Source organism: Schistocerca piceifrons, chromosome 1 (genome assembly GCF_021461385.2).
Source record: "Schistocerca piceifrons isolate TAMUIC-IGC-003096 chromosome 1, iqSchPice1.1, whole genome shotgun sequence".
Classification (NCBI taxonomy): Eukaryota; Metazoa; Arthropoda; class Insecta; order Orthoptera; family Acrididae; genus Schistocerca; species Schistocerca piceifrons.
The window spans coordinates 1051883756-1051900308 of record NC_060138.1 but is presented as its reverse complement, the minus strand read 5'-3'; the positions used below and the strand labels follow the sequence as shown (position 1 = coordinate 1051900308).

Genomic DNA, 16553 nt, shown 5'->3' with positions numbered 1-16553 from the left:
TAAAAATCATATTGTTCATTACGTGAAACAAACCGATGCTTTCCATCGATACTGGGCATCGTATGAGAAACGTCATTAGCAGTATTTGTTTGTGCTGACGTCAGCTACACACTGCAGAAACGGAACTGCACATATCTAACGAAACATCAGAGAAAATGCACCTGATGTCTCTAAGGAGAGGTAAAATGCAGTTGCCAATCGGTTATACCAAGACATCGGGACCTAAACAGTACCTCTAGCTTGTTACTGATACGTGGCTGAAGTGAATACAACTCCCGTGTGGTTTTACATTTAATGTTGAGTGTAATGAACAGTCTGGTGTGAGGCAGTATGTACGTCGGACGAACAAAAGAATAGTGAAATATTAACCATTTCTTATGTTTCTTGACGTTCCAGATATAATGGCAACCAGATAAAGTTTCTTTTTCACTTCATATGTTCTGAAACCACTGTAGATTTTAGCGCTGCGATATTCGTCATTGCAGTTAGCACCATTTCGGCTTTCAATATGTTTTTTTTGCGTCCCCGTGTAATACTTCTTCTGTGAGGGGTTGTGAACCGAACAACGTTCTCTTATACTGGGAAAATCCGGAATTCTGCACTGACATTTAGAAAAGCTAACATATAAATTCTGAAAAACAATTTAAAAGAAGCTGATTTTTCGAGAGCGAAACGTTGATACTGCCGGCCGCCGTGGCCGAGCGGTTCTAGGCGCTTCAGTCCGGAACCGCGCTGCTGCTATGGTCGCAGGTTCGAAACCTGCCTCGGGCAGGATGTGTGTGATCTCCTTAGGTTAGTTAGGTTTAAGTAGTTCTACGTTTTAGGGGACTGATGACCTCAGATGTTTAGTCCCATAGTGCTTAGAGCCATTTGAACCATTTTTGAACGTTGATACTTTCTACACAGACGTGGTAACAGTAATGCAGGTAAATGGTTACCCACGGTAAACGCACTAGCAAGATACCAAATGTCAGATTTATATTCCCTGCTCTTCATATTCCATTACGCATAATTTGCCGTGTGCATGTTAATGAGCACCAGTTAACAAAATAAGTTTGTAAAGAAAACCTCTGTGACTTATAAATTGGATGTATCACTACAGAAAGATGTTACTACACTCAATTCAAATTTTTGACATTAAGAACCCGCTACCACAGGTGAAGGAAGCGGTAATTAATAAAATAATAAAAAGTATTCATTGGACCAAGGTTTGAACTCAGGGTACATGTTATAGTAGAGGAGCACTATACAACTTAGCCACCAAGCCACAAACTATAGTATGCCATTAAATATTGTGAGATGCAGAGTGTTTTGCACCAAATGAATAACTGAAATGTTTGTTGGGCAACTACTCTCATCGTGTAACAATTATCTGTTCAGTACGAAAGTACCTTTGTATCCATTATTGTGCTACCAACACACAAACCGTATACTAAAAGATCTGTTATATTTCTATCCGCAAATAGTTATGCCGCGGAGTAAATATGTGTTCGCAGTATCTACTCCTTCGGCTGTACAAGTCCTCTACGTTTCACAGGAGAACTTTTCCGAAGATTGAAAGGTAGGATATGAGGTGCTCGCAGAAGTAAAGCTGTGTGGACATGGCATGAGTCGTGCTTCGGTGGTCAGACGGCAGAGTAGTTGCCAAAGAAAGGCAAAAGCCTAACGTTCGAGTGCCGGTCTAGCACACAGTTTTAATCTGCCAGGATGTTTCATATCAGCTGCAGAGAGAAAAATTCAGGTAATAGGAGCATTAAAATCGGTCTACAACGGCGCCGCGCGTTGTACACTGAAGCTCTAAAGAAACTGGTATAGGCATGCATATTCAAATACAGACCTATGTAAACAGGCAGAATACGGCGCTGCGGTCGGCAACACCTATAAGGCAACAAGTGTCTGGGGCAGTTGTTAGATCTGTTACTGCCGTTACAATGGCAAGTTATCAAGATTTAAGTGGGTTTGAACGCGATGCTACAGTCGGTGCACGAGCGATGGGACGCAGAGCATCTCCGAGGGTGCCGTAGAGTGGAGATATTCCCGTACGACCATTTCACAAGTATACCATGAATATCAGGAATCTGGTAAAACATCAATCTCCGACGTCACTGCGGCCGGAAAAAGATGCAGGAAGAACGGGACCAACAACGATTGAAGATAATTGTTCAACGTGACAGAAGTGCAACCCTTCCGCAAATTGCTGCAAATTTCAATGGTGGGCCATCAACAAGTGTCGGCGTACCAGCCATTCAACTACACATATTCGATATGGGCTTTCCGAGCCGAAGGCGCACTCGTGTACCCTTGATGACGGCACGACACAATGCTTTACGCCTAGCCTGGGCCCGTCATCACCGACATTGGACTGTTGATGAATGGAAACATGTTGCCTGGTCGGACGAATCTCGTTTCAAATTGTATCGAGCGGATGGACGTGTACGGGTATGGAAACAACCTCATGACTCCACGGTCCCTGACCGAGCGAGGTGGCGCAGTGGTTAGCACACTGGACTCGCATTCGGGAGGACGACGGTTCAATCCCGCGTCCGGCCATCCTGATTTAGGTTTTCCGTGATTTCCCTAAATCGCTCCAGGCAAATGCCGGGATGGTTCCTTTGAAAGGGCACGGCCGACTTCCTTCCCTAATCCGATGAGACCGATGACCTCGCTGTTTGGTCTCTTCCCCCAAACAACCCAACCCCTCTATCTTGGCCACAATAATGCTGCTGCCATGGTCCCTGCATGTCAGCAGGGCACTGTTCATGCTGTTTGAGGCTCTGTAATGGTGTGGGGCGTGTGCAGTTGGAGTAATATGGCTCCTGATACGTCTAGATACGACTCTGACAGGTGACACATACGTAAGCATACTGTATGATCACCGGCATCCATTCATGTCCACTGTGCATTTCGACGGACTTCAGCAATTACAGCAGGACAATGCGACACCCCACACATTTAGAATTTCTACAGAGTGGCTCCAGGAACACTCTTCTGAGTTTAAACACTTCCGCTGCCCACCAGACTCCCCAGACATGAACATTATTGAGCATATCTGGGATACTTTGGAAAGAGATCTCCACCCCCTCGTACTCTTACGGATTTTTGGACATCCCTGCAGGATTAATGGTCTCATTTCTCTCTGGCACTACTTCAGACATTTGTCGAGTACATGCCAAATCGTATTGCGGCACTTCTGCGTGCTCGCGGGGGTCCTACACGATATTAGACAGGCGTATCAATATCTTCGGCTCTTCAGCGTATTTCATCCAGAGTAAACGGAAGACAGATAGAATTAAATGATCACTTCTTTGAATTTCGTAGTGGTCTCCCATTGCGACCCGTAAGTTTTAGCACAAAGGTGTCTACAACCTTCCTTTGTAACGAAAAAGCATGGCGCCCTGTGGCGTCATCCTCGGGCTCGACGACGCTTCAAACAGCAAATTGTCGATACATGCGAAAGCAAATGCTAGAGCTTAGAAGCTCAAGCCCATGTAATGTGAGTTAACGATGTCACATTGGCACCAAATTTCGTCAAAGCTCTGCTCATTGCCACCTTGGACGTGTCACAGGATGTAAAATCGTGGCAGCCCCTTTGAGCAACATTACACCCTTTATTTTGATGTCTCTGCGTGCACCGTTGAAATCATGCTGTTTTCTTTTGAGTGGCCGGAGAAAACATTTCAGGCACATCACCGCTCATAATCAGCAATAACATGCCTCAGGGGTTGACTTAAAATACATCTATGAGACCACGTCTCCTTGGGATGTTGATTCCCACACGTTTCACAGTCGAAAGCGACAGCCTGCAGTGCAGTAGGCAACAAGGAGTTCGTGACGTTCTTTGAGAGTGCTGACATCTCTGTGACGAACTCTTTTCTAATAACATTATGAGCCAACAACACCATTGAACGTGGTCTTACCCCTTTGGTGTGTAGAGCGACCGCAACTTTCGCTCTGGTGTACAGTGCGGAACTAATAGGGACCATTCGAAACTTTCGATGTAATTTGTGATCCGAAGCAGTAAGGGTTGCTTACGTTTTTTCAGTACTCCTTTTTCAGAGCCATCTGTGGCTTGATGACAGATGGGTGCGATTTGTGTGAATGAAACGGCAAAGGATCCCTCTGAGACACCACAGTTCGGCAAAACCGTCGGTGACATCCTCACACATTTATTGAGAATTTAAAAATTTGCCTTTATGGAGAAAACCTGGGAAGTAGCATTAGGAAGCTGCAGGTAGGGAACCACTTGACAAACTTCTGATGCCAGTTGCCTGCCTGCAGGCACCTGGGACTGCTTCGCAGGTTTCCTCTGCAGAGGCACATTTTCAAGAGTCTCAGTAAATTTGAGCAGGTGCCACTGAGGGTACTGACGAACTGGGAGGCGTTAGAGGGATACTCTTCCGTCGTATTCACACGTGCATCAATAGCGCACTTCTATGTGATCACTCCACAGGAGGATGTGAAACGGACGCACAGAGAAAACATTAGCACCATTTGCTGCTTCGGACCACGTTCAAATTTCGTCGAATGTTTTGAAAGGTCCTCAGTGATTCCAAACTGTACACTGGAGCAAAAACTGTGGCTGCACTAGTGGTGAGATCATGTTGAATGGGGTTGCCATCTCACAGAGTGCTTAGAGAAAGACTGTAGCGTTGGGGAGATGTCAGCAATATCACAGATCTACAAGGACGTCTTCCTGGTGTCCGCTCACTGCAGACTGTCCACTTAGACCGCAACATGTGCCGGAATTAAAATCCCAAGAAAAGGTGTGGTTTCCTTGATGCCTTTTATGCCACTCTCTGAGGTCGATTCTGAGCGACAGTATGTCTGGGCTACTCGTAAGAAAATCTCGTGATATCAACGCTGGGCGTGGCAGTTGTCACCTCTAGCGCAAATGCGTTGAAAGGTTGAAATGTGTGTCAGAGGGGCTATGACAACCTTAACATCAATCGACAATTCCACGTGTCGTTGAGCAGAATTTCGGTGAAATTTGATGCAAGTGTGACATCGTTAACCCACTTTAGAGATCAGAAGAACATCTGTGCCGTCACCTTTTTTTTTTCCTCATGTGTTGACACTTTGCTATTCGAAGCTTTGTCAAGCCAGAAGGTACCGTCGAAGGGCACCAAGCTTTTGCCCATTGCAGGTGAAGTTTGTAGGCATCTATAAGCCACATTTCAAACTTACATATCACAATGGGTACAGTTACGAAGTGATCCTTTAATTCTGTTGTTACTCAATTGTTACTTGTTAGTTCCTCCTCGATTCCCAGCATGTCGACTGCCGATGGGTGAGGGGCGCTACGGGAGAAGCAAGCTACGTTTATGTCACGCAATGCTGCTACTACACTTGCGTTAACAAATCAATTTATGCCCCATGCGGTGTTGACAGTGCCACCTATTTTCTGCCGTATCAGCTGACAACTACTTTGTATTTCTCGTATACAAGAGTAAAAACATACAGGAGTTAACAAATGCTACACGGTTTGTGAAATCGAGATTGGTAACTTCTTGTTGAACAAAGGCGTTTGTTGCTACTAATTCCGTATCAGTTCTCATAGCAGGCACTCTGAATTTAAGAACCAGTAGTAAAACTTACATTGCAGCACTAAAAAAAAGATCAAAATTTTGAACATTAATTAACACGTGTAATGTTAAATTGTGAAACACCCCCTTAGTAAAATTTATAAATAACTACGCTGGTAAACCTCTTACGTTATTTGATTTTCAAACAGCTGAGCAAAACTGAACGTGCTCAGACATTTCTCTCTTTACTTACTCTGATCATCAATAAACTGACACACAATATTTTTAGTGCAACGCAATCTGACTTTCAATAATCCCTACAAAAGAATGGCCCCGACTAACAATAACCTATACCTCTAGTGAATCATTTACCTACAAGAAACTTCGTTACTCGAACTACTGCAATACAGCGAGCGCCAATACTGCCAGCTAAATAAAAGATTCTAAGTAGGCACTAACTACTGATAGGCATAGTCAGCAAATGAAAGATTCTGATAGAGAACAAACAATGTATTTACCTTAATAATGTTCAAAAGTCATTATATATATCAGTTTATGATATCCAGTATTACGAATTTACTCCTTCTGATGGACACACGTCCAGATCGTCCGCTCTCAAAATTACGCCATCTCTCTCCCAACATCCACCACTGCTCGCGGCTCACCTCCAACTGCGCAACGCTACGCGCTGTTCACATCCAGCTGCCCAACACTACAATAGCGAATATTCTAACAATGCAAACCAGCCACAGCCTGCACACAGCACAGTCAGTGATTTTCATACAGAGCGCTACATGGCGTTACCAACATAAAAACCTAAACAGTCTACTTACATAGCAAACAGCCTACTTACAATTGCAGGCTTGAAGAAATCACTCTGAACGTGTCTGATCTTATATTTCTGTTCAGTTCATTACTTTCGTCGCTTCTATCCGATCCAGCAGTATCAACAGTGATTTAGTTTAGTGTGAGTGGAACTTACTGCAGTACCCTTCCCAGGCATCACCAGTTACAAACACTGGGCTTTCACCAGCAGTCTTCAACAGATTGTCAGTGGACAGCATTCAGATGGAGGCGCACTACGCCGTACTCACCCCATGGCGCTGCTGTAGTGCCGGCGTTTGACGGCGTCGATGATGGCGCTGCCGTTGCGGGGGTCGCCTCCGGCGTCCAACACGGCCACCAGTGCATGCGAGTAGACCAGAACAGCGTCGTACAGGTACGCCGCCTCGGGCCGGATCTGCTGGACAAGACCACCACGCTCTTACTCTCTCTCACTTGTTTGCAGGGCGGCAACACTGGCAAAAGCCTAATCACATTACTTCAAAAGAGACGGATTACATTTTTGTCTCCTTTGCTGACGTTATTAAAGGACGGTATGCAGTCTTAGCAAAATATAGTTCCAGAGAGTAGTGACGGATTATGCGGGCGGGAGGGATTGGCGGGGGTGTAGGGGGTGGTGGCTGACAGAGCATGGCAGCGTTACATAAAGGGAATGAGTACTGAAGCATAGATGTGCTCCTCTTCCACGCTGTTATGGATTTTTTTTTTGTTTTCTTTTTTTTTTGAGTCCTCAATCTTTTGAATGATTTGTTGTGGCCCGCCACGAATTCCTCTCCTCGAAACATTTCACGAGAGCACCAGCCATAGAGAAGGAACGTTAGCGCAGTCGCCTAAGGTGCCAGACTAGAATTCTGGCAGCACATATACACTGTCTGATCACACGCATATGAACGCCCATTAGTGGACATTAATATGAGGTGTGTCCACAATTTGCCTTTATGATGGCTTGAACTCTACTGGAGACTCTTTCAATGAGGTCTCAAATGTCGATGAAGGGGTGAGAGCTCATTCTTCCTAGTGGACATTAATATGAGGTGTGTCCACAATTTGCCTTTATGATGGCTTGAACTCTACTGGAGACTCTGTCAATGAGGTCTCAAATGTCGAAGAAGGGGTGAGAGCTCATTCTCCCTAGTGGACATTAATATGAGATGTGTCCACAATTTGCCTTTATGATGGCTTGAACTCTACTGGAGACTCTGTCAATGAGGCCTCAAATGTCGATGAAGGGGTGAGAGCTCATTCTCCCTCAAAAGCCTCAAAAGCCGAGCAGGTCAGACGTTGCGACCTAGAACAAAGTCCTCGTAATAACTCATCCTAAAGGTTAGTTTACTCATGTTGAGATCGAAGGGGCGATGTGTAGTGATTAGTTAGGAGGAAAAGAACTTCTTAGCCGAGATAGCTATCAAAAACCTGAAAAAAGCTTTATTGTAAATAACCGGTTTCGACAGAACTAAGTTACCATCTTCAGATCCGTAATAAAGTTACAAGACCACCTAAAAATGTCACACAGACAACGCAACAACAACCCATAGAAGAACCGAAAGACAACACACCTTCCTAAAGCTTATTACTAACGTCTTGTGCCAGTTACACACAAAATTTCTCCATTGAATTTTCAGGTACGAAAAACATGGAATGTGGAATGGAATGACCATGAGAGCAATTGTTTTTTTAATTTTTGTGACAATGATTTTATAACAGCTGGTCTGCCTCATGTATTGTTATATCCAAAGGGTTTATATATGTTAATCTACATTCAGATCCGATGATGGCACCTTTAGTGTGTTGAAACCGGTTTTCCAGTAAACAGTATTTAAGTGATCTCGGGTTCTGAATTATTTCTACAACAGAGTGATCGCTCCACTACGCACTATACGTTCACTGCAAAAAAGATTTAAGGTTCAGGAAGTCTTTCCTGAAAGTATTTGTATGGAAGTGAAAGATGGACGATTATGTAGACTAGAAGAGAACAAAAGGTTTTGAAATGTGGTGCTACAGAAAAATGCTGAAGATTAGATGGGTAGATAGCTTAACTGCTGATGAGGTATGGAATTGAACTGAGGAGAAAAGTAATTTGTGGTACAAGACTAGAAGAAGGGTGCGGTTGGTAGGACACGTTCTGAGGCATCAAGGGATGACCAATTTAGTATTGGAGAGAAGCGTGGACGGAAAAAATCGTAAAGGGAGACCAAGAGATTAATACATTAGGCAGATTCAGATGGATGAAGTTGCAGTAGTCACTCAGAGATGAAGAGGCTTGCATAGGATAGTGTAGCTTGGAGAGCTGCATCAGACCGAACATCTGAACACAAAAAATATTTATTACTCTGCGATCTCGCTACGATCACGAATGGCTGTCACTCTCTTGTGTGTATCAAGCCTCAGTCAATTGCACTGGCGCTGCTACTCGATGGCTGGCGTCTTCGTATGGACTACGATACGATCTACCTCCTAGAACTTTGATGTTTTTTTCTGGTAAAAGACTTCAGAAGAGCAACGTACGAGACCAACATTTATTACATCTAAGTTTGCGAAAGCTGTTCAAAATGACTGACCCGATGCTTATATGATTTCTTTCTTAGAGCTAACAGTTATTTTCTGTAACTATGGTTCTCCTTGAAACAGAACAGAAAATTCCTTGACTAATTACTGGCGCCGAATATTGGCCGAAATTATTCGGTTGACAACGCCGGGCAATTGGAAGTGCAATGAAGCCGAGCTGACTAAGGTTCATTCATTCACAGCTGAAATAAAGCACTGATTTTAACAATTGAGCAATTTTTTTAAGTATTATTACAGACGTGGTACTATAACCAACGTAATTTCTATGAAATTCCCAATTTATTTACTTTTTATTTCATTTTTTACATTTGGACAGGGGAATGCATTAGAAACAATTGAAACATTGTATGCACATGTAAGCGCGAAGGCTTCCAAGGCAGTGTCAATTTGAATAAAATCCTTTACGGCATTATACAGCGTCATTTTGAAATTATAAACACTGTTAAATCCGATGTTTCAACCGTCTTTACACCGGTCCTCTTCAAGGCGGCAAAGCACAGCCTAAGTGTCTATTTAAAAGTAATTTTAGTCTGGAAATGATGTAGGCTAATGGTATACAGGATTTTATTTAAATCTATTTACTGTTATTTCTGGGACACAATTACATTTTCATCAGCGAGTTACCGTTTTGCTACAATGTGCGAAATTTACTTCAGAAAGCATTTAGTTGTAATGTGATTCCCCAAAAATACATATGGACAGATTTCTTGTACTGTCATAAAATATGATATTCCACTTTATGTGTCACCCAATAAATACAAGAAGCGTTCAAATTATATGTCTTTTACTAACTCCAATGGAGATCTTGTAACAGTATCGAGATACGACCCAAAATATATAAAACAGTTCGAATATTGAGATACTTGTTGTAACGAATAAGAGAATATTAACGACAAGCTATATGATCTTACAGAAAAAGAATAATGATATCGTTCGATAAGGTGCCATTGGGAATTTAGGTTCTGCTTCCTAATAAACGTGACTTGTAGATATAGAGCCAAGAAGTTCAGTATATTCCTTTTGTTAGCAACACTGACCACGACAGAAAAATTAGCAAATAACTTTGAAAATAATAACACAATTACTTCTTTTATCGAGTTTTGTGACACAGGGAAAAGCAGATACATTATGTTAATCAATTTTTCTGCACTGATTCTGAACGGAAAGTAACATCGTTTTGCTACGAACATCTGGAAGTATGTATATCACATTCTGTTATCGAAGTTTTTGTCCCACTGTCCTGGCTATTAACGTCCTGATAGTAGACTCTCTTAATCAACAGCTCGGGTCATTGTACTTTTGAAAGATTTTTATAGAAACTAAAGCAAACTGTATGAAATCGAATGAAATTGAACGGTTACGTGACTGTATGTAAAAAATTAAATGCATACTGCACTTCACTTTCGGCTGCAAATGACGCTTCTCGCGTAGTTCTCCGAACTGGTGCTTTGCACCTTCATTCTTGAGATGGTGCATTCGGAGGAATATGGAAGACTCTTAGCACAGAATATGCCTTTACTTTCCTGCGGATACTAAAGGTTTTGTTTCAAAGTATTCAGGAGCAATGTATTTGTTGCACAGCATAATGTGGCCGTTTGATTTACAATTCAAGAGAAAGGTCCAATCATCCCTTTGTAATTCATCAACGTGAAATTTTTTTACAGCACTGAAATAACGTAAACAGAAGGTTTAAAAGATCGTAAACAATGGAAATGAAATGTAAGGTAACCAGTTTTTCATAATTCACTGTATAAAAGCCTTGGTCTCCTTTCGCAATTTTTACACACCACACTTCGCTCCACTCCTTTATGCCCCAGGATGTGTCCTATCAACCTGTCATCCATGTCCATTTCCTGCACGTGCTTTAAGAGATTCTTAGAAGCCACGAAAAACCTAAATCTTGGGTGACTGTACTGGAATTTTAACCACGACCCACACGAATACCAATGCAGTGTTTACCACAGGTCCAATTCGCTCTTTCCTTTCACGGCATTGCGTACAGTTTATCACCCACGTCTCACTTCCGTATAATGCTACAGTCATGCTTTCGGAATACCAGCTAACTCTTAAATTTATATCTGGAATCACCTTTCTTTAGGAAAACTTTTCTTCCTGTTTTCTTTTCTTACATTTGTATTCGTCATCTGTTTCTATGACAAATAGCAAAAACTGAAATTGTCTTATTTCAATTTTTGTAGCATAGCAGAGCTACACTACTGGCCATTAAAATTGCTACACCACGAAGGTGACGTGCTACAGACGCGAAATTTAACCGACAGGAAGAAGATGTTGTGATATGCAAATGATTAGCTTTTCAGACCATTCACACAAGGTTGGCGCTGGTGACGACACCTACAACGTGCTGACATGAGGAAAATTTCCAACCGATATCTCATACACACACAGCAGTTGACCGGCGTTGCCTGGTGAAACGTTGTTGTGATGCCTCATGTAAGCAGGAGAAATGCGTACCATCACGTTTCCGACTTAGATAAAGGTCGGATTGTAGCCTATTGCGACTGCGGCTTATGGTATCACGACACTGCTGCACGCGTTGGTCGAGATCCAATGACTGTTAGCAGAATAGGGAATCGGTGGGTTCAGGAGGGCAATACGGAACGCCGTGCTGGATCCCAACGGCCTCGTATCACTAGCAGTCGAGATGACAGGCATCTTATCCGCATGGCTGCAACGGATCGTGCAGCTACGTCTCGATCCCTGAGTCAACAGATGGGGACTTTCGTAAGACAACAACCATCTGCACGAACAATTAAACTACGTTTGCATCAGCATGGGCTATCAGTTTGGAGACCATGGCTGTGGTTACCCTTGACGCTGCATCACAGACGGGAGGGCCTGCGATGGTGTACTCAACGACGAACCTGGATGCACGAATGCAAAACGTCACTTTTTCGGATGAATCCAGGTTCTGTTTACAGTATCATGATGGTTGCATCCGTGTTTGGTGACATCGCGATGAACGCACATTGGAAGCGTGTATTCGTCATCGCCATACTGGCGTATCACCCGGCGTGATGGTATTGGGTGGCATTGGTTACACGTCTCGGTCACCTCTTGTTCGCATTGACGGCACTTTGAACAGTGTACATTACACTTCAGATGTGTTACGACCCGTGGCTCTACCCTTCATTCGATTCCTGTGAAACCCTACATTTCAGCAGGATAATGCACGACCGCATGTTGCAGGTGCTGTACGGGCCTTTCTTGATACAGAAAATGTTCGACTGCTGCCCTGGCCAGCACATTCTCCAGATCGGTCACCAACTGAAAATGTCTGGTCAATGGTGGCCGAGCAACTGGCTCGTCACAATACGCTAGTCACAACTCTTGCTGAACTGTGGTATCATGTTGAAGCTGCATGGGCAGCTGTACCTGTACACGCCATCCAAGCTATGTTTGACTCAATGCCCAGGCGTATCAAGGCCGTTATTACGGCCAGAGGTGGTTGTTCTGGGTACTGATTTCTCCGGATCTATGCACCCAAATTTCGTGAAAATGTAATCGCATGTCAGTTCTAGTATAAAATATTTGTCCAATGAATACCCGTTTATCATCTGCATTTCTGCTTGGTGTAGCAATTTTAATGGCGAGTGGTGTAGATAGAAAGCAGATTGTATAGTGTCCTCAGAGAACAACAGGATGTATATGTTAGGCATCTGACATCTAAGAAACTTACTTATGGCCGCAGCACACTGCCGGAAAAAGTAAAACAGGGAGAAACTGACGCTGAAAATGAGTAGCAATGCTACAAACGTTTAATGCTCTGTAGCAGCGCCATCAAATCACGATGAAAAAAAGTTTTCTGAAACTGTCTCCACATCGACTCAAAGGAGTTTTCAATTGATATTCGTTTAGTAATGGACATAAAGTCACGATTAAGGTCCTCAGTCGCCATTACGTGCTACCAGGTTGCACTCAGACAGATTACCATAAACCTTGCATTAAGAACGTGAATTCTCCTGTCATAATTGAAGAGGCTGTGTGCCAAGCGAATTATTTTCTGTTGTACTGCAAATAACTGGAATTTTTACATTTCTGTCACAATCTAACATTTCGCCACTCTCAGGAGAGCAAGATTCTATACCGGTCTTTCGACATATGATACACACTTGGAGGGTGGCAACTGCCCACATTATCCGCTTGGAAGGTGGCCTGTAGATAAATTCTGTTTCCTACAGCTGCGTCTTTCCTCGCAATAATTTTTGTTTCTGAGTAGTCTGTCTTCCAACTGGTTTGATTCGGCCCACCACGGATTCCTCTCCTGTGGCAACCTTTACATCTCAGAGTAGCAATCGCAATCTATGTCCTCAATTATTTAGTGTTGTACTGCAATTTCCGTCTCCCTCTACAGATTTTACGCTCTACAACTCCCTCTAGTACCTAGGAAGTGAATCCGCTGAATCCCTGATGTCTTACAAAATTCTCCTATCCCCTCTTCTTCTCAGTGTTTTCTGTAAGTTCTATCGTCGATTCTGCGGAGAACCTCCTAATTCCTTACCTTATGAGTCCAACTAATTTACAACATTCTTCTGTAGCATCACATCTTAAAGGCTTCGTTTCTCTCGTTTTCTGATATCTGCGAGTTCATGTTTCACTACCATACATTGCTGTACTCCAAACGTACATTCTAAGACTTTTTCCCCGAATTAAGAGTATGCTTGATACTAGTAGACTTCTCTTAGTCCGGAATGCTCTTTTTGACGGGTTTAATTCTGCTTTTCATGTCTCCTTACTCCCTCCACATTGGTTTTTTGCTGCTTATGTATCAGAATTCCTTAACTTCGTGTACTTCGTAATCCCCAATTCTGATGTTAAGTTTTTCACTGTTCTCATATCTGTAACTTCTCTTTACTTTCTTCTTTTTTCTATTTACTCTCAACCAGCATTCTGTACTCATTAAACTGTTCATTCCATTCAACAGGTCCTGTAATTCCTCTTCATTTTCAGTGCGGACAGCAATGTCATCAGCGAACCGTATCATTGATAACCTTTCACCTTTTAATCTAGAACCATTCTTTCTTTCCGTCGTCGCTTCTTCGATGCACAAATTGAGCAGTAGAGGCGAAAGGTCTCTGCCTTATACCCTTTTTAACATTAAACGACTCTCGCCGATATTTCACTGGTCTCATTTGTTAATCAGCTCCCTGTGCGAATCTAATTATCTGATACTTATCACAATGATCGATGGAATATTCTGGATAGAACATTCTGCTCGGTGGATTACAGTGCTTTACAGACCTAGAAGTCGCCAACTGTAAATCATATATACTGTCAGGTCAAAAGTATCCGAGCACCCCTATGTAATACGGAACTGAACGATGGATGTTACGAGAGTCTATGCTCCGATATAAAAGAAAGTGCGAGTATTGTTTTGTCAATAGGGAAGCAATAGCAGCAGAAAAGGGTCACACAGGAGAGCTCAGAAGCTTCGAATATGGACTAGTCATTGGATGCCATCTGGGTAACAAATCCATCAGTGGCAAATACACCTTTCCAGAGCTGACTAAGTATTGTTGGTAATGAGCGTGCGAAATGCGAACGTAAAGGACAACCACAGCCAAAACAAGACCAGGCGGATCCCATTTGCAGGCGGACACGGAGAGTCCAGCATTGCGAGAGGGGCTGCTCAGAAGCTAAACATTTCTGCAGTCAATGCTGTGCAACAGTTGAGATTGGGTAAAAAAAAAAAAAAACGCCACCCGACAGTGGGTGAGTGGAAACGAGTTATTTGGAGCGATGAAACATGCTATAGTCAGTGGAAATCGGATGGAAGGATCTGGGTATGGCGAATGCCTAGAGAAGTTAAGTGCCATCATGTGTAGTGCCAACAGCGAAGTCGGATGAGGTGATCTTACGCTATGGGGGTGTCTTTCGTAGTTAGGGTGTGGTGCTCTTATTGTGCTTAGGAGAACATGAACACGTTTCAAAGCATTGTGTACTATGTATGGTAGAGAAACAGTTCCGAGACGATGGATGTTTGTATCAGCAAAGACAAGCCACCCTGTTTTAAAGCAGGGTCTGTCAGGCAATGGTTCAAAATGGTTCAAATGGCTCTGAGCACTATGCGACTTAACTTCTGAGGTCATCAGTCGCCTAGAACCTAGAACTAATTAAACCTAACTAACCTAAGGACATCACATACATCCATGCCCGAGGCAGGATTCGAGCCTGCGACCGTAGCGGTCGCTCGGCTCCAGACTGTAGCGCCTAGAACCGTACGGCCACTCCGGCCGGCAGGCAATGATTTATGGACAATAACATCCCTTAAATGACCTGAAATCACCGTTTGTTTGCACGACCAGTGAATCCTCTGGAACTGAATATACGACAGTTGGATATACTTGCTTAGGATGAGAGATCCAGAGAACCCAATACTGGTCGCATTGGTAGTAAAATACCCAAAGTGGCTTATCATCGAGAAATGAGAGGACAGTATATGTGGAGTCTTTTGTTTTCGAAAACCTGTTTGGTATGTGTACTGCCTTTCTTTTTTTTCAATTGCGAAAACTGGAAGAATTTTCACTTTCAAATTCGGGGATGCTGAATCGAATCGGGGAAAAAATAAATTTATTTCATAACTTGACTAAAAACGTGGGATTAGTTGATAGCACACATACTGATGAACCAAGGAGTCGTCAGTATAAAGAACGGAAGTGTATGGGATACAAATTGCAGACGGAGATCAAGGGATGAAAATAGAAAGCAGGTTCAAAAGGGTGAATGTTGCGGTAGTTATGCAGAGACGAAGAGCACCATGGAGAGCTGTATCAAACCAGTCTACGGACTGAAAAGAACAACGCTAGAAATTATCTTCCAAAGAGCTTGTATAAACTGCTTATAGAAACTAGTAGTTTGAGTCGTTTATTGCGAAGTAGGCGTTATGAAAAATATATTTATTACGAGATTATTTAGAGAGTAATTTTGTTTGATTAACGCTTCGTCTGATGCGAGGACACTGACAGGAAAGTGATTAACGAATTTTGCAGAAAATTCTCTGAGTTTAATGAAAATTGTTAGGAAAGTGAGGTCGAGTGAGAAACGTTTGAATGCTGCAAGGACAGTGTTTTGCAATACGTTTTTGTGCACATTATGATAAAAAGCAACACGCTTCCTTGTGCTATTTTTTGTGACCCTACTTCGAAGACAGCTTTATGTTGCTCTCCATGGTAGTCCTTGTTGTGCAGAATTCATCATCTCTGCATCACTCTTGCAACCTTTGAAGAACCTCTCTCCACAGTTTGTGACAAAACCCCTCGACACACACACACACACACACACACACACTCACCCACACACACACACACACACACACACACACACACACACACACACATATACACGGCACTCAACTTTTATTTTGAACGGTACTGAAAAGTGTCAAGTAGCCCATACGAAGGGTGAGGCAACTGCCCCTAACGATGGGTATTATGCAACCCACAATGCCTTCAAATACAGTGTGCAAGATTTTCATTTTCTCTCACTCACTACATACAAATTATCAGTACTACAGAAAAAATGAACACGATCTTTTTGTGGGAAATTTAGTGTAATTATATTTTGTACTGTAGTTTTCGTGTTATTCAAGAAAAACGTACGAAAGGG

General features: G+C 42.8%; 1 protein-coding gene across 1 annotated transcript in view; it reads right to left on the bottom strand.

Moving 5' to 3' along the window:
• LOC124796481 (guanylate cyclase 32E) overlaps nt 1-16553 on the bottom strand; it is an 823982-nt gene that overhangs the window by 311922 nt on the left and 495507 nt on the right. Inside the window, exon 8 of the mRNA XM_047260702.1 lies at nt 6617-6762. Within this exon, the coding sequence (XP_047116658.1) occupies nt 6617-6762 (146 nt within the window). The remainder of the gene's footprint in view (nt 1-6616; nt 6763-16553) is intronic.